This window comes from Colletotrichum paranaense (genome assembly GCF_030867605.1).
Source record: "Colletotrichum paranaense strain IMI 384185 chromosome Unknown Scaffold_6.1, whole genome shotgun sequence".
In the NCBI taxonomy this organism is placed as follows: Eukaryota; Fungi; Ascomycota; class Sordariomycetes; order Glomerellales; family Glomerellaceae; genus Colletotrichum; species Colletotrichum paranaense.
This window is the reverse complement of record NW_026848964.1, coordinates 2,135,142-2,159,460: the sequence shown is the minus strand read 5'-3', so window position 1 is coordinate 2,159,460 and position 24,319 is coordinate 2,135,142. Positions and strand designations below refer to the sequence as shown.

Here is a 24,319-nt window from a genome sequence, read left to right as displayed (position 1 = left end):
TCTGGAGCTCGAGCTGCGGCTGTCGTCTGCCTGTCGACTTTGACCCATGGTCTCGCGGCAGAGGCTAAGACGGCAAGACCATGCCATGTTCCTGGGAAAGACAGATGGTGGTGGACTTTGGTAGGTAGATGTGGGTGGGACATGGAGGGACGGGGACCTTGCAGCAAGGCGCGCCATGGCGCGTTGCGGGTTGGGCTGCGCTCTTTTCCAGCGACGGATGCCCCTGACTAAACTTGTCTAAGGAGGAGCCAAGGACAGCCAAAGGCGGGGGAGGAGGGAGGGTTGTCCTGTGGTGCATCTGTGGACCAGCATCGAAGTGGTATAGACTATAGGGGAGGGATTGGTGAGGAGTTTTTCGAGCTGTCGTTGATAGCGAAGATTGAATGGCTGGGACGAGGTGGGAAGAGAGACAAGTGACACCGAGGATGGTGCGCTAGTGGGAGGGGAGGTCCGGGACTGGCGACAGGGAGCAGGGAGCGGTGATGCAGGGAGCATGGGTGCATGTTGTGGATTCTGGACTCCAGGGACCCACCGGACAACGCAGTACGTACCCTTACCACTCCCGTCCAGTAACGACGTCCCATTGGATGCTCGGTATACGCTAACGGAGCACCAGTGCACGGTTCCTTGCCTCTCTCGGTACGTTCTCTTTTGGCACCAGCTCCTTTTTCCGCATAGTAGAAACGTCCCGTCTATACGTATCTCTCCATGCTACCTACTAGGTAAGGTAGGAACAGATGTACGTAGTCACGTAGTTCACTTGGAAGGGGCGAGGATGGTAGGCACGGGAATAGGGAGGATCGCATAGGTGCAACCACATGTTTCCATCTAGTGCGTAGATGGCAACCCTCAACTTGCTCTAGAAGAGCGGTAGGAACATTGAAGCGCTCGAGCTGCAGCTTTCAAGACAGGAGAAGCACCAAAATCGGCGGGGACTACTGCAAGGCACCATCTGGGAGATGATCACAGGATGCAGTAGTTCTTCTGGTTGTGAGAGTCAGACTGCCACGCCCAATTCTCTAGTATTCTTGGTTCCCGTCCTGTTCCTGTTACTAAATGCATTCGTCCAGACTATCTTAGTCTTGCTTGAGGCTAGATTGGAAGGGAGGCGTTGCGATGCAAGTTTAGTCATCTCATCCGGTGTATCTTTTTTTCCCACCTTGGACGGTAATGAGGCAAGTTGTTGCCTTCGCCTCGCCAAGCCTCAACGTCCCAGGATCAGTGTCGTATACCTGGGCCTGGTAGTTAATTCTTCAACACCAGAACTTTGCCTGACAGGCAAACAGACAGCGCGGCACGGTAGCGCGGCTCGTTTGCTGACTGACGGCTCGACCGTATGCACTGACTGGGTCCAAAGTCAAGATCGTCGAAACACGAAAAGGGCGAAGCAGTCCAGTCCATTCCAGACTTTTCGCGCTTTGCCGAACGTCGTTTCTCTCCCTTTCTTTTTTGGGACAGTAGGCGGCCTCCAATCAGGACATGTCGAACCTTGGATTCGGAGACGGGACTTGGGTAGTGGTGATCCATCAGCGGCCATCTTTTGCGACCCTCGCTTTCTGTCGCCCAAGAGGCCTTGGTGGCGGCCACTTAGATCCCTCGCATACCCTCGCGGGAGAGAGGGTACGTCACGGTGCGGCGCAACCCTGCCTGATCGCATTGGCTACGCCGCTTTCCCAGCTAACAGGGCCTGCGTTTTCGGATGCTCACCTCGTGAGCGAGAGTCCAGTGCCTTGGTGTGGGAGAAGACAGAATTGGCCTATTGCCCCCTGTCGACGATTCTGAGTGCAGGGGTTATGAGAGCGCAGTCATTCCTGATGTGGACTAATGCCAAAAGGGATGGGCAAGGGGGGGCTTTTCAAGAGTCAAGACCAAGACCTGCAACGACTGGACTGGATTGCCATGGTGTCGCCGCCGTTGTCGCGTAGCGAGCCTCACCCGTTCATCCAGCCCAATGAGCTTGGTGCACGCACGAAGCGGGCAACGGGGGAACATGGAGCCTGGAGGACGTATTAAAGAGAGGAAGAGAAATATCAGGGTCAGGGATCGGAGAGGTGGGCGGAAAGGAAAACGCAAGTCAAAAAAAAAATCGTGGAAGAACAGGGGGGGATCCGCTCTGCCGCTGAACCACGCATTCACGGCTTTCGGCAAGGCCTGATGAGCAAGGGGGTACGGAACGTGGAAGAAAGGGGGCAGACGATATCCAAACTCTGGTTCAACGATGGAGTTCGTTCCGCGATTTTTCATATCATTCCTTTTTTTGCAGTGAACTCACCGCTGACCAAGACATGAACTTCTGGGACCGACAATCATCCTCAGTCCACTTGTATGTCAAGATGTCTTACTCTTGACTAAGGTGAAGAAGAACTAAAAAAGAATATCCCAGATCTCAGCATGCCAGGCGAAAGCGAGACATGCAACGGGCATCTCGAGCCGGTGGTGAGACTTTGGGAACGAGATGCCTTGACCTTTACTCGGGGGGCACACCTTGTTGCTAGTTCAGCTCACCGTCCACACCGAGAGACACACCTCCACACCTCGGTGCGCTGAGTGATACTGATAGGTACCTTACGTGAGGCAGGGAGCAATGCACGGAATGCAGTGTATCAGTCAGGCCCCATCCCTCCGTCCATTGTGCGCATTGTCGCTTGACAAGCTAAAAAGCCAAGACCTAATATGAACAAAGTCGCGTCGATCGACAGGATTCTCCCGAGTCAGTGATGGGTCATCCCCGTTGTGGGAAGTTTACGTTGACTTGAGTAACGTAAAGTGAGAGAGTTTAGAAAGTTGAATTGTCATCGGATGCTCCCTCAACTCAATCTACTCCGTCTCGACCTCGGTATTACTCCTCTGGCCCCGGCCCTAGACCACAAGGCGCACGTAGAGTGGATGTTTTGGCTTGTGGATTGTGGGAAGGCGAAATCTTAAGAGAAAGAAAGGTAACTGGGAGGGAGCACCGCTGTACAAGACGCACACTCGTTTACTGCGGCTGCTGTCTTAACACGTCATAAGTCTCTTTCCGGTAGTGCCGCGGTGGCAGTGTACCTTGTCTCCCGGTGTTGGCCTGAGTGTGGGCACTGCATCCGTATCCATACCTACTCCGTACCTTACACGTGTGTGCGTGGACCACCTTACCTAAGCCTCAGGTCAAGATAGAGACAAAGTCGTGCATATGGGTTGTGGCGGTCTACCCTATTAGTTGCTTTAAACGATCAACGGTCTCCCCCACCGAAGACATGGAAATAAGGAACGAGGTGAGCGGCTCACAACAGCCACTCGTTTTCACTATGCTGTGCGCACTTGCTTCTTTCTCTTCTCTCTCCAAAAAGTCTCTCATCCCAGTGCCGAGACCTAGTGCGCTGCGTACCCATGTTGACATGCAAAGGACAGGCCAAAGTCCCCTGACACTGCGACCTGCCCATCTGGATGTTCCCCGCTAAATCGGAGAGCAGGCGGGGGCAGGCGAGCAGATCCTCCTGTGCAAGTGCAGGGGCACAGGGGTTGGTGAAAAGACGACGTTGGTAACGGCAAGGGCATGTTTTCTCGCTTCTCTGAAGTTCTGTGCATTTTTCGGTTCGGTCCATCAGGGGTTCACGTACCCCCGGGCTGGGAGTCCTCCTGTCCACAGGCGACGGAGTACATGTCCACACAACATGACAAGTTGAGGCCTTTTTCTGCCCTCTCGTTAATCGTGCCCACTTCACAAGTGCACCTGACGGAAGCCCTAGGTACTTTGGCATGGGTTCATTCCTTCCTTCGTCGCACCTTATGTGCTAATATACCATCGTCTAGGAACAAATGGTAGGCTAATCAGTCGTCACACATGCTACGTTGTAGTGGACGCAGGATCTCGTGGAAGGGGTCACTGGGTGGCCGTGGTGAGGTGGTTTCCTGCAAAATGCCTACCTTAGGGAGGAGACGTGACTTGCTGGCAATGGGCATTGGTCAGTGGTGGTGCAGTGGTTACTGGCAGGAGCCCCCAACTCCAACACCCCTGCGCAGAAGCGAGGATGTGAAACGAAGCCAGTTTCACGACCACCCAAGTTCGCCTCTTCTCCTTTCGGACATTTGAACCTGCACCTACGAACCACTGATAACGAATCAATGGGATATTAACAGTCACCTGTTAATGGGATTACCATAACCGGTACGCAGTAATTGTGCCGCGTGCGGCATCATATGGTTCCTGCGTGTTTTTTTGAATCTTTTCCCAAGCTAAGCTTTTTGACCGTTTGTTTCTTCAGACCAGTCAGTCATGACCCAGATGTCAGTCCCGTCACAATCACAGGCCATCGCGGACCGCGGAAAGCGGGAACATGGCATGGCATTGCCGCATCGCATGGTATCTGCGATTCAGTCTTAGCAAACCAGGGCCAGTCGTTTTTCCTTTGTCCAACTACATCGAGAGAACGTCGTCACAACGACCTTTCCCCCTCCTCCTATCCGCCGCGTTTGGAGTAAGCGCTCTAGGGAACGAACCAGCTTCGTTCGTTAGTTGAGCACCTGTCACGAGCTGTCAGCCTAAAGGTGCTTAACCCTCCGGTTGCTCTGACGTTGACCAGTCGTTTGACAACAACGGGACGACGACGTGCACCTACGACAACCAAGTATCGTGCGCCGAAGCTCTCAGGCCTACTGAACATTTCATGCGTCTTCTACTCCGTTCTTAGCAGCTAGCTGCTCCTTTTGCGACCTTGGACGCAGCCCGTCGCCCGGCTGTCACTCTGGCACGTTCACGGTTCATCAAACCCCCAGAGCCCAAAGCGACCACGGCCCATCAACCTGAACCCTGCAGATTCTACTCTCTCCTCTCCGAGTCTCTACATACTGCGTATACTGCGTAGATACGTATCATTGTCCCCCGGCCTTTGCCCGACCGCAGTGGGACATTTCACCGGCTGTTGTCCACTGTCACGTTGCTGATCGCCACCCCGTGGTCCACCGTCCAATTCCCGGATGGTGGTGGCCCGAAATCCACGGCCGAGTGGATATCGACAGGGACCGCTCGCAAGAAAGAAAAGAGGCTCATAACACTTGCTTATTCACGTGAGAGGGGAAGGAGGGTGACGCTGAGAGAAACAAGAGACGAGATATTCCGGTCGGTTCGTTGCGCGCGGCGCAGTACGTAATTCTTTACCCATGCGTCGACATATCCTCATCTATCAACTACGCAGATGGCTCTGGTTCCTTTGAGTCTGGTACGCTATTGCCCCTGGTCGAGATTTCCATCGTCTGATGATTTCGACAAATCCCTCCTCCTTCATCTTGGCCCGTCCACGTCCGTGTTACTGCCTCCCCTGAACATCGCAGCTGGTTGGGCATTGGGTAGAATGAGCCCAGGCTCGACAAGCGCCGTCTGGAAAGACGACTCGAGTAAGGGAGGGAGGTGTGGGAGGGAGCCACGCACCCACGGGAGCTGAGAAGGCAGCCAGCGCTGGGAGGCCCGTCTTTCCTCAACTTCTCCTTCATGTTCGGACGATCTGGTTGAACCGAGTCTCGTACTTGCGACACTGATCGCCCGCCAGCGCACACAGCCCAGCGCCGTACCAGCTACGAAACGGCACCCGTTCCCGCTCACGCATGAATTCCCCGACATGACCTCTACCACCTGATGGCCCCTTGCCAATACCCTACTCTTTGCCGTTGTGCGGTCCTCCTTTGGGCAGTCGAGCCGCCATCAGCTTAAGTCATGGGCAACGACACATATCAATCTCGGTGGGGAGGGGCATCCCTGGCGAACACCCAATTCGAGCGCGCCTCGGCATGAAAGATCGCCTCTGAGCCACAACCTCACGAGGAGATCCGAATATTTCCCAGGTAACGCCACCCGCCATCAGCCACCCCTGTTCGGTACCACCTTGCGAACAACGGCTTGTGGCGCGGTGTGGCTTCCCCTGCCTGCCGGAGCCACAAAGATCTCTCGTATACTATCCCCCCTTGTGGCTCGTAATTCGTGCTTCCCGAGAAAAGGGTCCAGCTTTGCGGTACGTGGGACCAGTTCGCTTCGCTTCCTGTGCCATAAGAGCACAGCTTTACAGATACCGATATAGTACCGATATAGTGTTCTTCATCGGATGCCTCTGGACTACTATCCTTGCATAGCTGGAAATCCCGGCCCTCAAGAGTCAGCCGCTATTAGCATGCTTGAATTCAGAATTCAAGAGTGGGTCGGCATTGTTCACGAAGAGGCGGGCACTTTACAGGCTTTTACACGACGTATTGGCGCCTGTTCCTGAGCTAGTTCAAGCTGCTGTGGCTCGCTTTTCCGTGGCATGATTCTCAGCCGCTCAACAAAAATGCCGGGCTTGCATGGCCACTCAGCAAGCTTGCATAAGCGTGGACCACTCAGAAGCTGTGTTGCGGTCAGCGAGTATTAGTGCACTTATGATGGGCGTTGATAATATCATCAAGGCTGCCCCTCGGATTGAGGGCTTCCCCCGCTTTGAATGGTTGCATTGCCGCCCAAACTTGGCCATAGGACGACGACGACAGCCACGACAGCATCACATCACAGCACGGGGGAAGGCATGCGTACTCAAGCTCTGCAGCTCTGTGCGCCAAGGCTGGCGGCAGTCATTGACTCATTCACGGAGCATGGCTGGTTAGCAAGACGTCGTCTTCTCTATTTGCTGATATCGCGTCCTGGTTTCATCTATCCGTCACATCGTAATTGCCCGTCTGCCATGTGTGGGCGGCGGCGGCTCAACTCTCTCCAATGCCGTGAGCCGGCGCTGACATGTCCACCTCACACCGCCCTATCTGCCCAGTTGCAGACCTGCGTCGGCTGCCTGCCTGTCTTGAGAGCCCATCAAATAATGCCGTTTGCCGCCATGCGTAGAAGAAGAGCAAGAAAAAACAGAAGTATGCTGACCCAAGTCCTGGGGCTAAGCACCCGCTCTACTTGGCAACATCGTCCTTCTCCTCGTGACCGTTTGCATCTTCCTTCTCGACCTTCTCAAACTCTGCATAATCGTCGCAGCCTAGATGCGATTTTACCGATGTTAGTGGAAAGAGTAGTCCAACACGTCGGAGCTGAGCCCTCCCCTAGGCCAGCCGAGCCAGCCCGCCCCCCATAAACAGATTGAAGCCGGGATGAGTCGCTTGTCTCACCTTCAAAGACGTAGCTCTCGCGCGTCCAGACGTGCATCTTGTCCTTGCGGAACTCCTCAAACGACCACTCCACGCGCTCCAGGTTCTCCGGGCGCTTGTAGATGTAAGCCATGGCCTGCTTGTCCTCTTCCTTCTGCTCCGTACGACCACCGGCATCAGCACTGGCACCGCCGCCGCTGCGGACCTTGACGGTGACCATCTTCTTCTCGTACTCGGAGCCCTCGAAAAAGTCGAGCTTGAGGACGTTGGCGTCCGTGAGGCCCGTCGCGTAGATGCCAAGGACGGAGCCGCCAGCTTCGGGGATCATGCCCGGGTAGTCGGCGAGCTGGACACGGTGGCGGGTGTGGTCGTGCAGGAGGGCGGGGGTGAATGTGTAGAGGTCCTTGATTGCCTGGGGCGGATTGCCGTTGCCTTGTACGACTGTGAAGAAGACCTTGGGCTCCATCTAGGGGCCAAGTGTTAGTGAATCGAGAGCTCCTTTGAAGTTTGAGGAGGGTGGTGATGATGAAGAACTGACCAGAGTGCCTGTCGATAATGTTAGCTCGTGACAATCAAGAATCAAAAAACCAAAGCTCCCGGACCTACCATAGAAGAAGGCTGTGTGTGGTCCACTCATTTTGAATGTGTTGTATTGGTGTCTGATAGGAGTTGTGTGTTGTTGTTGGAATGACTTTGTGAAGTTTTGAAGTTGGCCAAACGAGTCGTCGTGTTGAAAATGGATAGCTTTCGGATAGAATCCAATGCGGGAGAGTCTAGCTTCTATATACTACTCTTGGGTCTCAGATATGACCTGTGACTCACTCATATCTCTCTATTCAAACTTTGAATAATCGTCTGCCTGGTCAAGATGGATTGATAACCTTCAAGAAATGCCAACAGGTAAAACCGTTGTATGCGCCTCTCTTTGTGGGCTTTACACAAACCTGAAAGGATGACGTATCTGCGAAAGAAGCTTTTGGTAAGCGTGAAAGAAAACTGAGGTAGGCAAACAACGATGTAAAGTTGAACAAAGGTGACCGAAGAATGAGGTGGAATCCCGGCCCGCCTCCGGACCGCGATTCACCGGCGGCCGGAGCTCTTATCGCTCCCCAGACAAGATAAGGCGCTCTAGGCAAACACCCCTGCCCCCAGAAGCGGCCCGGCGAGCGCTCCGGGTGGATCTTTGTATGGAGTCTGAGCCACGGATCAATATTCTTCAGATGCCTAGCGCCAAATGATTTGGCGGCTGGTTCCCCCAGCTTCGCGACTGCCTTTGGAAATTTGAGAGCTCACGTCAAGCCTGGGCCATCAAATCCATTTAATCAAGCCGCGCGACCTTGAGCGATTGGGAACGACTGGGGCACCCCGATTACCAAGGCACACGCGAAGACAACCCGTAATTGTAAAATTACCTTTTGGTCTTTCTATTCACATTTTACACCTGCAGCGGCCCTTTTTTCCCTTTTCCATCGATTAAAGAGATACCCCTCCAACTCCAACGCGTGCTCTCGTCCGCAACCTCGATCCATCAGCCTCGCTGCGACACGAAGTCATCCACGATTCCCTCCCCTCCCACGCATGGGAACGAATCACGCGTCCCCCGAGGGCCATTGACGCCGCCATGTCGGGCACCACAATTGACGATGTCGTCAAGCGACTTAGCAGTCCGGACACGGGTATGGAACGAACCCCTCGTGCAAATGCGATGCGATCAATCCCTCGAACCTGGAACCCCGCCGTGGTGGAGGCGCATCACCTTTCGTCAGGATCTTGCTGATATGTGTGTGGCACAGACTCGAGAGTCAGGTTAGAGGCGGCGACTACCTTACGCGACAGCTTAGATCACTACACCAATGGAACCATATACCCCCCTTTCCTGAAGCGAATGGTACCGATCTTCCTCACAATCCTGAGAGGACCATGCATCTTCCAGAGCAACTCCCCGGAGCAGGTGAGGCATTCCCGCATCGATTTAGATGAATGCGCCTGCTGATAATGGATGCCAGAAACTGCGAACGTGTATCCTCGAGGTTCTCAACCGTTTGCCAGCGACACCATCCCCGACCGAACCCTTCGAACCGTACGCGGAAGAGGTCGTCGATCTGCTGATGCAGCTGGTCCGTACGGATAACGAAGAGAATGCGACACTATGCGTCAAGATCATCTCAGATGTCATGCGTCACCAACACAAAGTCCTGCAGGGCAAGGTGCAGGCGTTCCTCAACCTAATCCAGGAGCTCTTCGAACAGATGGAAAAGGTCGTGCGGGAACAACTGGACAACACGTCACTCTCGACGGCATCAAACTCTGGCGCACCATCAACGCCGGGGAGCTCCCAGACGAACTTCCAGTCGCCTAGACCGGGCTCCCCTGTAGCGTCGGTCACAGATCTCGGCCCGGATCCCCAACAGCAGAATCGGCTACTGCTAAAGGGCATGCAGTCTTTCAAAGTCCTCTCGGAATGCCCTATCATTGTAGTTTCCGTCTTCCAGGTCTATCGAAATACCGTCGCATCCAACGTCAAAGCTTTCGTCCCTCTCATCAAGGGGTTCCTTTGCCTACAGGCGAGCGCGCAGAAGCAGGCCCATGCCGATGCCAAGGCCAGGGGACAGATCTTTACGGGAGTCAGCCCGTTGATTAAGAACCGGGCTGCTTTCGGCGAGTTCATCACAGCCCAGGTCAAGACGATGAGCTTTTTGGCTTACCTCTTGCGTCAATACTCTCAGCAATTGACGGATTTCTTACCGACACTTCCTGAGATTGTGGTTCGACTCTTGCAGGACTGTCCCAGGGAAAAGTCGAGTGCGCGCAAGGAGCTGCTTGTTGCTATTAGGCATATCATCAACTTCAACTTCCGCAAGATCTTCTTGCCAAAGATTGACGAGCTCCTGGACGAGAAGACGCTGATCGGCGATGGCCTTACGGTGTACGAGACTATGAGACCGTTGGCGTATAGTATGCTCGCCGATCTCATCCATCACGTCAGGGATAGTCTCACACCTGAGCAAATTCGCAAGACGGTCGAGGTTTACACCAAGAATCTCCAGGACAACTTCCCAGGCACGAGTTTCCAGACCATGAGTGCGAAACTCCTCCTCAACATGGCAGAGTGCATCGCCAAGATGCCTAACAAGGTCGACGCGCGGCACTATCTGATCATGATCCTGAACGCTATTGGCGACAAGTTCGTGGCAATGAATAGACAATATCCCAACGCAGTGAAGCTCTCGAAACTCTACGCCCAGCAAGCCGCTGACGGAACCCAAGATAGCTACCTTGCGGACAAGGACCACCCGCCTGACTGGGATGAGACCGACATCTTCACTGCTATGCCGATCAAGACGTCAAATCCAAGAGACAGAGGCGCAGATCCCGTTGTTGACAACAAATTCCTGTTTAAGAACCTGATGAACGGGCTGAAGAACACTTTCTATCAGCTCAGAACCTGCAATGTCAACAACGTGATCGACGTACAGAATGCCCCCCAACACTGGCAGGATGTTGCCTATGGTTTCACAGCAGAGGAGGTCAACGTCATCGTGAAGCTGTTCAGAGAGGGCGCCTACGTTTTCCGCTACTACGAAATTGAGAAGCCGGCAACTGAGTCCCAGTACATGTCGCCCGTAGAGTACATGGCCAACTTCTACATGGTATCTAGCAGTAAGGAGGAGAAGGAACTCCTGGAGACCTTTGCGACTGTGTTCCACTGCATTGACCCGGCGACGTTCCATGAAGTTTTCCAGCAAGAGATCCCCCATCTCTACGACATGATCTTTGAGCACACGGGACTGCTCCACATCCCTCAATTCTTCCTCGCGAGCGAAGCCACCTCGCCAAGCTTTTGCGGCATGTTGCTGCGCTTCTTGATGGAGAGAATCGACCAAGTTGGCTCAGCGGACGTCAAGAAGTCGTCAATTCTGTTGAGACTGTTCAAACTGGCCTTCATGGCAGTCACGCTCTTCGCCAACCAAAACGAACAGGTCCTGCTTCCTCACGTCGTGGACATTGTTACCAAGTCCATTGAATTGTCGACAAAGGCTGAGGAGCCCATGAACTACTTCCTACTTCTGAGATCGTTGTTCCGAAGCATTGGTGGCGGCAAGTTTGAGCATCTCTATAAGCAGATTCTGCCATTACTTGAAATGTTGCTGGATGTGCTCAACAACCTGCTCATGGCAGCAAGAAAACCTGCCGAGCGTGACCTTTACGTGGAGCTGTGCTTGACGGTGCCGGCACGTCTGAGTAACTTATTGCCTCATCTCAGCTTCCTGATGCGACCCTTAGTCGTCGCGTTGCGCGCCAATACCGACCTGGTAGGCCAAGGATTGCGGACGCTGGAGCTCTGTGTCGATAACCTCACTGCGGACTACCTGGATCCCATCATGGCCCCGGTTATTGATGAGTTGATGACGGCACTATTCGACCATCTCAAACCACATCCCTACAGCCACTTTCACGCTCACACCACGATGCGCATTCTAGGAAAGCTTGGAGGTCGGAACCGAAAGTTCATGACTGACGCGCAACCCCTGAACTACAAGGACTACGCCGATGACCCGACAAGCTTTGATCTTCGCCTAATCGGCTCCAAGAAGGATAGGGCTTTCCCTGCGGAGACTGGCGTTGATTTCGCCATCAGGAAATTGATGGAGCAGCCAAAGGCGGGCAAGGGCAACCAGGCGCGGCAGTATGATGGTTACTACAAGAAGCAGTCATTCCACTTCATCAAGTCTCAGCTGAAGATGCGGATCGGCTTCGAGAATTTGCCCGACGACATGCCTAGACTTCTGCGCCTCCAAGCTCAAGATCTAGCCGCCAGAAGAATCGACTTTGACTTCTCTGTTTTCACGACACATGACAGAGAACGATCTATCCCTAAAAAGGACGAGCAAGACGACCTTCTCAAGCGTTTGCTGAAGGCTGTCATGTTTGCCGAGTCTTTGCCTGATTTCAAGGAAGAAGCGCAGGCATTCCTCATGAATCTCTGCAAACACTTCACAATCATTGAGGTCGGCCGAGCTTTGGTCGACGTCAAGCGAACGTACAGTCCATTCGATCCCAACGCTGGAGAAGGCCCACTCTTTATCGATACCCGGGTGCTCTCTGATGCTATTGTGGAGTCGTTGGCGTCGGATCACCCAGAAGTGCGAGAGTCTGCGCAGCGCGCGATCCGGGAGGTGTACGACTCTGCCACCACAATCTTGGGCAACGAGCAGAGTGTTGCTAGGCTGCCTCTCTTTAATAACTTGAGCACCACATTCTGCCATGGCTGCTACGAAGAAGAGTGGTTCACCAAGACTGGTGGCTCGCTCGGCATTAATTTCCTTCTCAATGAGCTTGACCTAGGTGACCAATGGGTTGCGAGCAAGCAGATCGAATTCATTCGCTCTCTAATGTACGTCATCAAGGACATGCCCCAAGATCTTCCTGAGAAGACTAGAAGATCTGCTCAGGTCACCTTGGAGACGTTGCTGCACAAAATCACGAAGAACATCAAGAAGGAGGATGCCATGCCGCAGCAAAACCCTGGTCAGCCGCCGCAACAGAGGTCCCGCCTCGCTCAAATTTGCATGCAGTTCAATACGGAGTTGGCGCATATGAATCGCCATGTTCGCGAGACTGCGAAGCGATCCCTCGAACTTATCGCTAAGGCTGCTGGCTGTGCCGTGTGGGAGCTGATTGAACCCTACAAGGAGCGATTCCTTCAGCCAATCTACTCGAAGCCCCTTCGTGCCCTGCCGTTCCCCATCCAGATAGGCTACATTGATGCGATGACTTACCACATGACTTTGCGGAAGGAATGGGTTACCTTCGACGACAACTTGACCAGATTACTCATGGAGTCTTTGGCTTTGGCTGATGCGAGCGATGAGTCTCTGGCGAATAAGCCTGGAGAATTTAGGACGCACGAATACATTGTCAATCTCAGGGTTGCCTGTATCAATATCCTCAGCACCGCCACCAGTTTCGAAGAGTTCGCGCCGCTCAAGCAAGGCAGCCACCCTACACGTTCCAAGATCGTCTCGGTTTTCTTCAAGTGTCTTTACTCAGACTCAAAGGCCACAATCGACGCGGCCAACAGTGCCCTGAAGAATACCCTGGAGGCCCATCAGAAGCTTCCGAAGGATTTGCTCCAAGGTGGTTTGAGACCGGTTCTTGCCAGTCTCCAAGACCCCAAGAAGCTCTCAACTCATGGTTTGGACAACCTTGGCCGACTCTTGAAGCTGCTTACTACGTACTTCAAGGTCGAGATTGGAGCTCGCCTGCTCGATCACGTCAAGGTGCTTGCAGAGCCCAGCACTCTGCAACAGCTCTCCTTCACCTTCTTTGAGCAGAATGGCCCCATGAAGGTCATCGCTGCAGTCTTCAACATCTTCCACCTCTTGCCGCCACAGGCAGAGGGCTTCAAGCAACGTCTCATTGACCTGGCATTGGAGCTAGAGGAGAAGCTGCGCCGAACCCACGAAAGTCCCTTCCGAGCACCGTTGTACAAGTTCATCAACCGATACCCCAACGAGGTTTGGAACTTCATTCTGCCTAAGCTTGAAGATATCAAGTACGGACGCTTCATCTCACAAGTGATCCGTAACCCGGAGAGCGGCCCCCTCAGAGAAACGGTGTCTTCCAACGTTCAAGCCCTAATTGACTTCTGCAACAACGCGCTTTCGCAAAATAAGGACAGCAAGCTCGTCACCGTCGTCAATGCCGTTCACATTCTCTATTCTCTCACCCTGTCACCTGGAACAGACACTTGGCTAGAGAAGAAGGAGCACTTGACCTGGTTGAAGCAAGTTGGCAAAGAGCTGGAGAAGCAAATGCGGGCACATACTCTCGCACCTAACTTGAGACTTCCGGCCTGCCAGGCGTCAGACCAGCTGATGTCAATCTTCATCAAGTCGTTGGAACGCAACCCCAAAGACCTCGAGTCACTCTTCAGCCTGGTAGATTCAGTCACGACTGATGACCTTCGTGCCTCGCAGCCTCTGATCGCCTACATTTACAAAAACATCGTTAGTAGCGATTCGCCAGAGTTCTGGAAAACGACGGTTCTCAGATGCCTTGACGCCTACCCTCAGAAGAACATCACTCAGAAAATGAAGTGTTTCTTGCTGCACTACATTGTCAACCCGATCGTCGCCATGGACGTGCAGCGCAACTGGAGCCTGCCGCCGCAGACAAAGGGTCGATTTATGGACAAGACCATCATCGATGCTGTTAATGCGAAGATATGGAAGTTGCACCAAGATGCCAGCCAACATGACAACGACGATCTCTTGCAGCCAGGCATCGACCACACCAAGTTTGAGGTTCTCCAGCTGTCAGCGATGTTGGTCAAGTACCACTCCACCATTTTCCAGGAGGCTAGGAAGGACATCATTAAGAGTTGCTGGACCTTGATCCGACTGGACGATGTCATCAACAAGCACGCCGCCTACGTTGTCATCGCCTACTTCATCGCGCTATATGAGACGCCGGTGAAGATTGTCACGCAGGTGTACCTCTCACTCCTGAGAGCAAACCAGAATGAGGGACGAGCCTTGGTAACACAGGCTCTAGAGCTAATTGCTCCCGTTCTGCCCAAGCGACTGGGAACACAGGCTCATGATCGTAATGCGGGCTGGGCGCTGGCCCCTAGAAAGATTCTTGCCGATGAAGGTCAGAATGTGCAGCAAATGACTAGCATCTTCCACTTCTTGGTCAGGCATCCTGACTTGTTTTATGAGTCGAGAGATAAGTACGCTATGCTCATAATCTCGTCTCTGAGGAAAGTTGCTGCACCACCTAACCCTTCGAACGAGTCGAAGAAGCTCGCTCTCAACATGATGTGGCTCATCTGGCTCTGGGAGCAACGTCGTGTTGAGGGCAAGGGAGACGCAGTGTCGCGTTCCATATCCGAGTCACCGACGTCTAAGAAGCGAAAGTTGGACAATGGGGACCAGCCTATGTCGTCACCTCCTACTGTCAGACAAAGTCTGGGCGGTAACGACTATCAAATTGCGGCTGTGGCGCGCCAGAAAATGATCAAGTATCTGGTCGAATTCATTGCTCAGCTGAACGAGCGGTATCAATTGCCGTCCACCAAGGCAAGAGACAATGCTTCTTTAAACGGCCCCGCCATGCCACCTACGTCTACCGAGTTGTGCAAGAAGGCTATGAGCCTGTTTTACAACCTAGTTCAGCCCCAGTACTGGGGCGATCTGGATATCGACCTCTACCCCAATGTCACCGATGTTGTGTTGGCCAGCGATAAGACGCAGAATTTCCTCGCAGCGGATCCTTCTGACGAGAAGTTTGATGAGAAGTTCATCACAAACATCATCAACACTCTTCAGGTTGTTCGCATCATCTTGAACTCCAAGCCAGATGAATGGATTGCCAAGAACATGCCATCGGTCCAGAAAGTTCTCGACAAGGTTCTTAAGAGCGAGAATCCTGAGTTGCAGGATTGCTTGCACCTTGCGGACAAGAAGTACGATGATGACCGCGACCTCAAGTCAATCATCCAGAGGGTGCTCGATGCTGTTCCTGAGGACGTGCCGATGGAGGACGCCGACGCTGAGGGTGAGACGGAGTCACAAAACTCTGAGATTATCAACTCTTTGTCATCAATTGCGGGCGAGGCTATGGCGGCAGGTCACTATGGATCTGGAGTCAACATTCTGTGGTCCTTGGGTAACCGCAAGCCCTCCGTCATTGACCAACACATCCCAGTTCTCATGAAGGCTCTGCAGAGCAAGTTGGCACGTGAACATGTTCAGCATTACACAGCCGTTGCCAATCATCAGGCTGGGCAGCCTCGGACCCAGGATGCAAACACTCCAACGGGAGAAATGTCTACGTACGATCTTGAGGTTTCGACTGCCCTCATGACCAAGGCTATCCAGGTCGTTGCACTGCGAATGGAAGTTCTGGGTGACAACCGACGACCTTTCCTCAGTGTTCTCGCGACGCTGGTAGAGAAATCTATGCACATCCCTCTGTGTGAGGAGATCCTCAACATGGTGGAAGGCTGGGTGTTCCGTTCTGAAGGCACCTGGCCTACGCTCAAGGAAAAGACTGCAGTCCTCCACAAGATGTTGTCCTTTGAGCATCGTCAGGACTCGACCATGTTGACGAAGTTCCTTGAGTTGGTCATTCGCATCTACGAGGATCCCAAGATTACCCGTACCGAGTTGACTGTCCGCATGGAGCATGCTTTCCTAATCGGCACACGCGCTCAAGATGTAGACATGCGCAACCGATTTATGGCTATATTCGACAAGAGTCTTTCAAAGACTGCCAGCGCACGTCTTGCCTATGTTCTGACCTCTCAGAACTGGGATACTCTGGCCGACAGCTATTGGTTGGCACAAGCATCGCATCTTCTCCTTGGTGCGGTTGAGCTGAACAGCCCTATTCAGCTGCATCAGGAAGACTTCAAGACAATGCCGCTCACCCAGCTCTTCTCAATTCATGCCAAGGACAACAGAGAGCCCACCAGTATGGCGGATGACAAGCTTGACAACTTAGTAACTGCTCACCGACGTTTTATGAGCGAGCTTGGCGAGGTCAAGGTTCGAGACCTTATCGAGCCTCTTGTTCAGCTTCAGCACGTCGACAACACCCTCGCTCATCAGCTTTGGATCGCTTTGTTCCCTATCTACTGGTCTGCGACGATGAAGGAAGAACGCACCGATCTCGAGCGTGGCATGGTAGCTCTCCTCACTAAGGACTACCACAGTCGCCAGATCGACAAGCGGCCGAACGTGGTACAGTCCCTTCTGGAGGGTGCGGCCAAGGCTTGGCCTGATTGCAAGATTCCGCCGCATGTTCTCAAGTACGAGGCCAAGACGTACGATGCGTGGTATACCGCGCTCGTTCAGCTTGAGAATGCGGCCATCAAGCCAGAGATCGAATCCGCAACTGTTCGTGAGAGCAACCTTGATGCACTTGTCGAGCTGTATGCTTCTCTACAAGAAGACGACCTGTTCTACGGCACGTGGCGTAGGCGGTGCCAGTTTGTGGAGACAAATGCCGCGTTGTCCTATGAGCAAAACGGAATGTGGGACAAGGCCCAGAAGATGTACGAGGCCGCTCAGATCAAGGCTCGAACGGGTGTCATCCCCTTCTCTCAAGGAGAATATGTTCTGTGGGAAGATCACTGGGTCTTGTGTGCGCAGAAGCTGCAGCAATGGGAGATTCTCCAAGATTTCGCCAAGCACGAGAACTTCCAGGACTTGCTTCTAGAGTGCGCTTGGAGGAACAATACTGAGATGTGGCAGACACAGGAGCATCGTGAGGCGCTCGACAACCTTATCAAGGGCGTTATGGACGCTCCGACGCCTCGACGTGCCTTCTTCCAGGCCTTCATGTCCCTTCTCAAGTTCTACAACAAGCAAGAGACGCCCCAAGACTTTGCCAAGTCGTGCGACGAAGCCATTCAACTTTCTATCCGGAAGTGGCATCAGCTGCCGAAGCAGCTCACCAAGGCACACATTCCTTTGCTTCAGAACTTCCAGCAGTTGGTCGAACTGCACGACGCCAGCGTGATCTGCAACAGCTTGGCTAGCACCAATCAGTCCAACTTGGATGTTAAGAGTGGAGAACTCAAGCTCCTGCTTGGTGCATGGCGCGATCGTCTGCCCAACGTCTGGGACGACATCACTGCCTGGCAAGACCTAGTAACCTGGCGCCAGCATATCTTTGGCCTCATCAACCAGACGTACCTCCAGCTGCTCCCTCAAGGAGGCGGGCAAAACGCCAGTGGTGCCTCGTTTGCCTACCGTGGATATCATGAGACTGCCTGGATTATCAACCGCTTCGCACACGTCGCTCGCAAGCACAGCCTGCCGGAGGTTTGCATCACACAGCTGAGCAGGATCTACACACTTCCGAATATCGAGATCCAAGAAGCCTTCCTCAAGCTACGAGAGCAGGCTAAGTGCCATTATGAGAATCCCGATGAGCTTACAAGCGGATTGGACGTTATTAACAACACGAATCTGAACTACTTCAACCCGCCCCAGAAAGCCGAATTCTACACACTGAAGGGCATGTTCCTCGAGAAACTCAAGCAGAAGGAAGAGGCCGATTCGGCATACGGCACAGCCCTGTACTTCGATATTACCGCTGCCAAGGCTTGGGCCGAATGGGGTTATTTTAACGAGCGCAAGTACAAGGAGGATCCGACTGATATCAACTCAGCCCGTCAGGCACTTACGTCGTACCTGCAAGCCGCCGGAAGTTACAAGAACGCCAAATCACGCAAGCTCATTGCTCGCATCTTGTGGCTGCTCAGTCTAGACGATGCCAACGGCTCTATAGCAGCTGGTTTCGACGACTTCAAGGGCGAGACTCCTGTCTGGTACTGGATCACCTACATTCCTCAGTTGCTCACTGGTCTTGGCCACAAGGAAGCACCTAGGGTCCACCAGATCCTAAGCAAGATTGCCAGGTCGTACCCTCAAGCGCTTTACTTCCAACTGCGAACCAACAGAGAAGACATGCTTGTCATCAAGAAGAACCAGGAAGCCAAGGAGAAGGCCCGCCAGCGTGCCCAATCGACGGTGTCCAATGGCAAGCCCAGCGCCTCGCCTCAACAACCCAAGCAAGACGGCGTTCCCAAGCCGGATGCTTCTGGTTCGAGGCCTGGTACTGCTAGCGGCGGCGACGCGAATGCCTCCGTTAAGACCGAAGGCAACGACGCCAACGGCACTCCGGCTGCTCAGGCCAATGGCGCAGCTGCTGGCGGAGACCAGTCAACCGCCGGTCAGAAGAAGCCGCCATGGGAACTCACCGAGGAGATTATGAGCGCTCTGAAGACCGCCTTCCCCCTTCTCGCCCTGTCTATGGAGACCATGGTGGACCAGATTCAGAAGCACTTCAAGTGTCCGCCCGATGAGGATGCGTACCGTCTCATCGTTGCTCTGCTTAATGACGCGCTAGCGTACGTCAGCCGCATGCCTTCATCGTTCGCCAAGGACGTCAAGCTTCCCTCTGCCACGGAGACCAACATCACACGCTTCGCCGAGACGATTCTTCCAGCTCACATCAAGAAGTCGTTCGAGGCCGATTTTGTTACTGTCAAACCGACCATGTACGAGTACATTCATAAGCTCCGCCGTTGGCGCAACAAGTTTGAGGAGAAGCTTGATCGCAGAACGACCCGCGTCTCGCTGGAGGCATTCTCGCCGCACCTCTCCGAATTCCGTTACCAGAGGTTCGATGATGTCGAGATCCCTGGCCAGTACCTGCAGCACAAGGATAAGAACCAAGACTTTATCCGCATTGAGCGCTTCTTGCCCAATGTCGATCTGGTGCGGTCGATCAGTGCCTCATACCGTCGTCTCCAGATGCGCGGTCACGATGGAAGCATTCACTCGTGGGCTGTTCAACACCCAGCTGCGAGACACTGCCGTCGCGAGGAGCGTATCCTGCAGCTCTTCAGACAGCTCAACCAGACGTTGGGTAGAAGAAAGGAGAGTCGCCGCCGAGACCTTCAGTTCACTCTGCCATTGATGGTTCCTCTTGCACCTCACATCCGCATTGTGCAGGAAGACACCTCATACATCACCCTCCAGAGCGTATATGAGGACCACTGCAGACGCCACGGCATGTCCAAGGACGATCCTGTGTTATTTACCATGGAGAAGCTACGCGGCGTACTTGACACGAAGAATTCGGTAAGTAGTCCCATCAGAGAGCGAATGACAAAACCTAACAATTTTTCACAGAAGCATGCTGAGCAAAGCGCAACCGCCCGTCTGGAGGTGTTCCATGCCATCCAAGAGAAGTGGGTGCCACAAAACTTGGCCCTGGACTACTTCCAGAAGGCCTTCCCCGACTTTACCGAGTTCTGGCTGTTCCGCAGACAGTTCTCATACCAGCTTGCGTCACTCACTTTTATGACGTACATTCTGTACATGCACAACCGTTACCCGCAGAAGATCAACATTGCTCGTGGATCTGGAAATATCTGGGGCTCGGAGCTCATGGCGTACATGAGCGCTGCGAAGCCCTTCTTCCACAACCCGGAGCCGGTGCCATTCCGTCTGACTCCCAACCTCCAGACGCTCATGGGCCCACTGGCGACAGAGGGCATCTTCAGCTGTGCTCTTATGGCCATCGCACGATGCCTCACAGAGCCCGAGTACGAGCTGGAGCACGCCCTTACGCTCTTCGTGCGCGATGAAATGATTTTCTGGTTCACGAGCTCCCACCGGACGGTGCAAATGACGGAGAACCAGCTCCGCGAATCGGTGCAAGTGAACAGCGACTCAGTGGTCAAGCGGGCCGTGAGCCTGGCACAGAGCCCCGTCGGCAACTTGCCTGCCAACCAGACGGTCATTGACCTCGTCGCCAAGGCAGTCAACCCCATGAACTTGGCGCAATGCGATGCGCTGTGGATGCCGTACTTGTAAGAAGACTTGTAAAGAGGATGGAGAGAAAGCAGGGAGACTTGTGGATTACGCGGACGCGTATGTCTCAGGAGGTTAGCCCGTTGTATGATTTTAGCAAGGCGTTCTTGGGATGCGAAAGAGGATCGAGGGATCTGGAGGTCATGAAGCCCATGCATGATTGTTTGGAGGGAGAGCAGGAAAAAAATGGATGGTTAGAGATGACGATTCCTTGTTGTATTTGTACGGCCGTCTAGCATCGAAGCTCTCCTACACATTAGCTGGTTAGAGCTCTCGATGTTGAAGCAAGATACAGCTTCATGATAATCAGATTGTCTTTGTTCAGGCTTATGATTTTGATGGGAGTTCAATTTGCATTTTTTTTTGACTTTGCAGTGACATGCACGCGACGTTGAGGGAAACATGAACTTTCAGACGTAGAGTTTCGGGAGATCGGGAGAAATGGTAGTTTGCCGCGCGTGAAAGGCCGGGGTCGACCCGGCTCGCTAGCCCAGACCCTTGTCCCAAGCCTCCCAGACGCCAAACGCCAACTTACCAAAGCATCGGTGATAGTCCGAACTCGCTTGGCCGCCACATTCCTTCTCCTCGTTTTGTGTGGTTCACCGTCTAGAAAGTCCGCACCCGCCAATACGGACTACTGGACCTTATGGATACGTACCCCCCTACCCACTCACTCACCGCGGAGAGCCACCGGGCGAGTCGGGGCGCTCTCTTGGCTTGGCCTTATCAACAAGTAGTTCTTGAGCTTCCTTATCGGGGCACTCACTCACACACACAAAACTCCACGTTGGAAAGATGGATGACGATTTGTAATCCCGGGGTTGAGGAGCCGTCCGAGGGGGTAGTGGTGGACTGGGGTACGGCGGACACGGAACTGTCATTCATTCGGTTGCTTGCTCTCTCTCGGTATCTTTTGCCTACCTACTTCTCAACACTTCTTATCTTTCAAAGTCCGTTCGCATCTTCCCCTCCTTGGCTTTTGATTCATAGTCTTGTTGGTGGCTCTTGAGACTTTGGTATACCGCACTTCACATTACAGAACTCAACTATCAACATTGAGTTGTCCAGCGCAATTCGTCCACGGTATCGTATAGGCCTTATCTCCGCCGAGGCACGCGACAGCTAGCAGCATCACCATCATCCCCGTCACCATCGATTGTATCGCCATACCAACGTCAATCACCATGTCGGCAGCCACCATGGACAGCTCGTCCAAGAAGGCGCCCTTGAGCTTGGAGCACCACTTCTCCGAGGTCACGAAGAGGCGTGAGCCCAGCAAGATGAAGGAGTATTACAAGTACTTTGAGATTCCTGGCATTGGGAACCTAGCTGGAGGTTAGTAAGAGAAACCCGAAAACCACAATTTCACCCCTGGGGTTTTCTCTTTTCTTTACTTGAGTCTCACAACAGCAAATTTTTCCTTTTCGTTATCACTCTCTTCTGTTGCTTCACCTTGAAGATTGCACGGCATCAATGAGATAGATTTGGGCTGTCGCGATCTGTCCTACCCGTCTTGCAGTGAGACGGGAAGGATGCCGCAATATATGCCGTAATGTGCACCTTGCGTTGCGTGCTCATCACGTATACATGCGGGATCGCGCGTCAACGCTCCAATGATATTCGCAATCCCGATCTCGGCCAAACCTTGGTACCCCGGACAAAGCATGAATCGCTGACACTTTTTCGGAACCCCGATTATAGGCCTGCCGCATTCGAGCCTGTTCCCGTTCGACACCCTTGAGGCACAGGCCGCGAAGCCCGAACGATGGGAACCGTCTCCGATCCCCGATGATGGCACCACCGGCAACACCACCACCCTCCCGATCCGGGGCACCGCCGCCGCCGCCGTCGCGGGCCGGGACAAGGAAAAAGATGTCAAGGCCTCCCGGCACGTCACCGTCCCCGGCACCGACGACGACCGCGACCCGCTCCGCCGCATCGACGTCGCCACGGCGCTGCAGTACGGCACGGCAGAGGGATACCCGCCCCTCCGGTCCTTCATCCGCCAGTTCACGCGGGACCACCTGCACCCGGACGTGCCGTACCTCGGCGGACCCGAGGTGATTCTCAGCTGCGGCGCGACCGACGGCTTCTCCAAGACGCTGGAGCTCATCACGAACCCGTGGAGCCCCGCGAAGGACGCTGCTGCGGAGCGGCCTGGTATGCTGTGCGAGGTCTTTGTGTACAGCCAGGTCCTGTCGCAGGCGCTGCCGCGGGGCATCCAGGTCGTGCCGGTCGAGATGGACGACGGCGGCATGATTGCCAACGGACCTGGCGGGTTGGAGGAGGTTTTGGCTGGGTGGGATGAGAAGAATGGCAAGAGGCCGCATTTCATCTACACCGTGACGTGAGTTTGTTCTGTTCTCTCTCGCTTTGTCCCTTTTTGGAGGAGGATCGTTGCTCTGAGAGGTGAGACAGCACACATGGCTAACACGTGGCATGGGATGCTTCTAGAATGGGTCACAACCCGACCAGCGGTATCTTGTCTGTGGAACGCCGTAAGGAGATTTACGCCATCGCCAGCAAGTACGACATCATCATTGTCGAAGACGACCCGTACTGGTACCTGCAGTACCCCTCCGCGGTCGTCGAGGAAGCCAAGTCGCGCGGCCTGGAGGTTTGTCCCTCTCCTCCGACTTACAAGCCCACCAAGTCTTCCGGCTACCAGTTCCTGGATTCCTTGACCCCTTCGTTCCTCAGCATCGACACGGACGGCAGGGTCATTCGCCTCGACACTTTCTCCAAGACCATCGCGCCGGGATGCCGCATGGGCTGGATCACGGCGCAGCCGGCCATCATTGAGCGCTTGCTGAGGTATGCACCATCTATCTATCCAACCTCAACGTGTCACTCAAACACCATCGAAACTAACATGACCGTGTCTCTCCAGAATCACCGAAGTCACCACCCAGCAACCCTCAGGCTTCGTGCAATCCACCGTAGCAGAGCTCATCATGGGCGACCAACCCCCCGCCGCCCGCTCCGCCTTCGCCGCCCTCACCTCGCGCCAGAAGCAGACCTTTGAGGGCTGGAAGATGGACGGCTGGGTCCGCTGGCTCGCCGGCCTCCGCGGCGTCTACGAGCGTCGCATGAACCGCATGTGCACCATCCTCGACGAAGGGTCTATCCAGCTCAAGCAGTCGACCCCGCGCAGCGCCGACGACGCCGACTGGGGCGTCGTGAGCAAGACGCAGCTCTACGAGTTCGCGTGGCCGCGCGGCGGCATGTTCATCTGGCTCAAGCTGCGGCTCGAGACGCACCCGCTGTGGATGGCGACGGGCGGTGAGCGGATCCCGCTGCTCGACGGGGAGAGGCTTTCGACGGCGCTCATGTTCTTTGCGACCAAGAAGCCGTACCGCGTGCTCGTGAGCCCCGGGCTCATCTTTAGTGCTACGCCGGCGATCCGGGCGGAGAGGGGGTGGGCCTACTTCCGGTTGTGTTTCGCGGCTGAGACGGAGGAGAATGTGGACTTGTGCGCGCAGAGGCTGGCGGATGCGATTCAGAGGTTCTGGAGGATCAAGAAGGTGGAGGAGGTGGAGGATTTACTGGGGGACTTTTTCATGTTTCAGGGTGAAGATGAGGAGGCGCTTGAGGGGTTTGGCAACTTGGGTAGTTTGATGGGATGTTGAGGACCCTTTGGATACATTTTGCAAGTACGAACGTGTAACGAATCTGATGAACCAAACCATCCTTGTGGCATGTAAGAGGACGTGGGTTATAGCTCACATACGATATGCACCATAGAGTTTAGAGAACTTTTTGTAGCTACCTTTCAGTCACTACGTAATAGAGAGAAAATACAAAAACAAGAAAAGGTCATAATCACGTGGAATAGA

At 54.0% G+C, this 24,319-nt stretch overlaps 3 protein-coding genes across 3 annotated transcripts; 2 read left to right on the top strand and 1 right to left on the bottom strand.

The window, feature by feature from the left end:
* Positions 1-6,894: 6,894 nt before the first annotated feature.
* CPAR01_08375 (AIG2-like family protein) lies at positions 6,895-7,723 on the bottom strand (the record flags this gene model as incomplete). The annotated part of the gene is made up of 4 exons (XM_060492643.1): positions 6,895-6,977; positions 7,108-7,552; positions 7,625-7,632; positions 7,693-7,723. The coding sequence occupies 4 exons, from the start codon at positions 7,721-7,723 to the stop codon at positions 6,895-6,897; spliced, it is 567 nt and encodes a 188-aa protein (XP_060349013.1).
* A 984-nt stretch (positions 7,724-8,707) lies between these two features.
* Positions 8,708-20,486, top strand: CPAR01_08374 (FAT domain-containing protein; the record flags this gene model as incomplete). The annotated part of the gene is made up of 4 exons (XM_060492642.1): positions 8,708-8,847; positions 8,923-9,037; positions 9,093-19,748; positions 19,800-20,486. 4 exons carry the CDS (start codon positions 8,708-8,710, stop codon positions 20,484-20,486), a joined length of 11,598 nt encoding a protein of 3,865 aa, XP_060349012.1.
* Positions 20,487-21,667: 1,181 nt separating this feature from the next.
* CPAR01_08373 (aromatic amino acid aminotransferase) lies at positions 21,668-24,112 on the top strand (the record flags this gene model as incomplete). Its single annotated transcript, XM_060492641.1, has 4 exons — positions 21,668-21,818; positions 22,185-22,830; positions 22,938-23,297; positions 23,374-24,112. 4 exons carry the CDS (start codon positions 21,668-21,670, stop codon positions 24,110-24,112), a joined length of 1,896 nt encoding a protein of 631 aa, XP_060349011.1.
* Between the last annotated feature and the right edge of the window lie 207 nt (positions 24,113-24,319).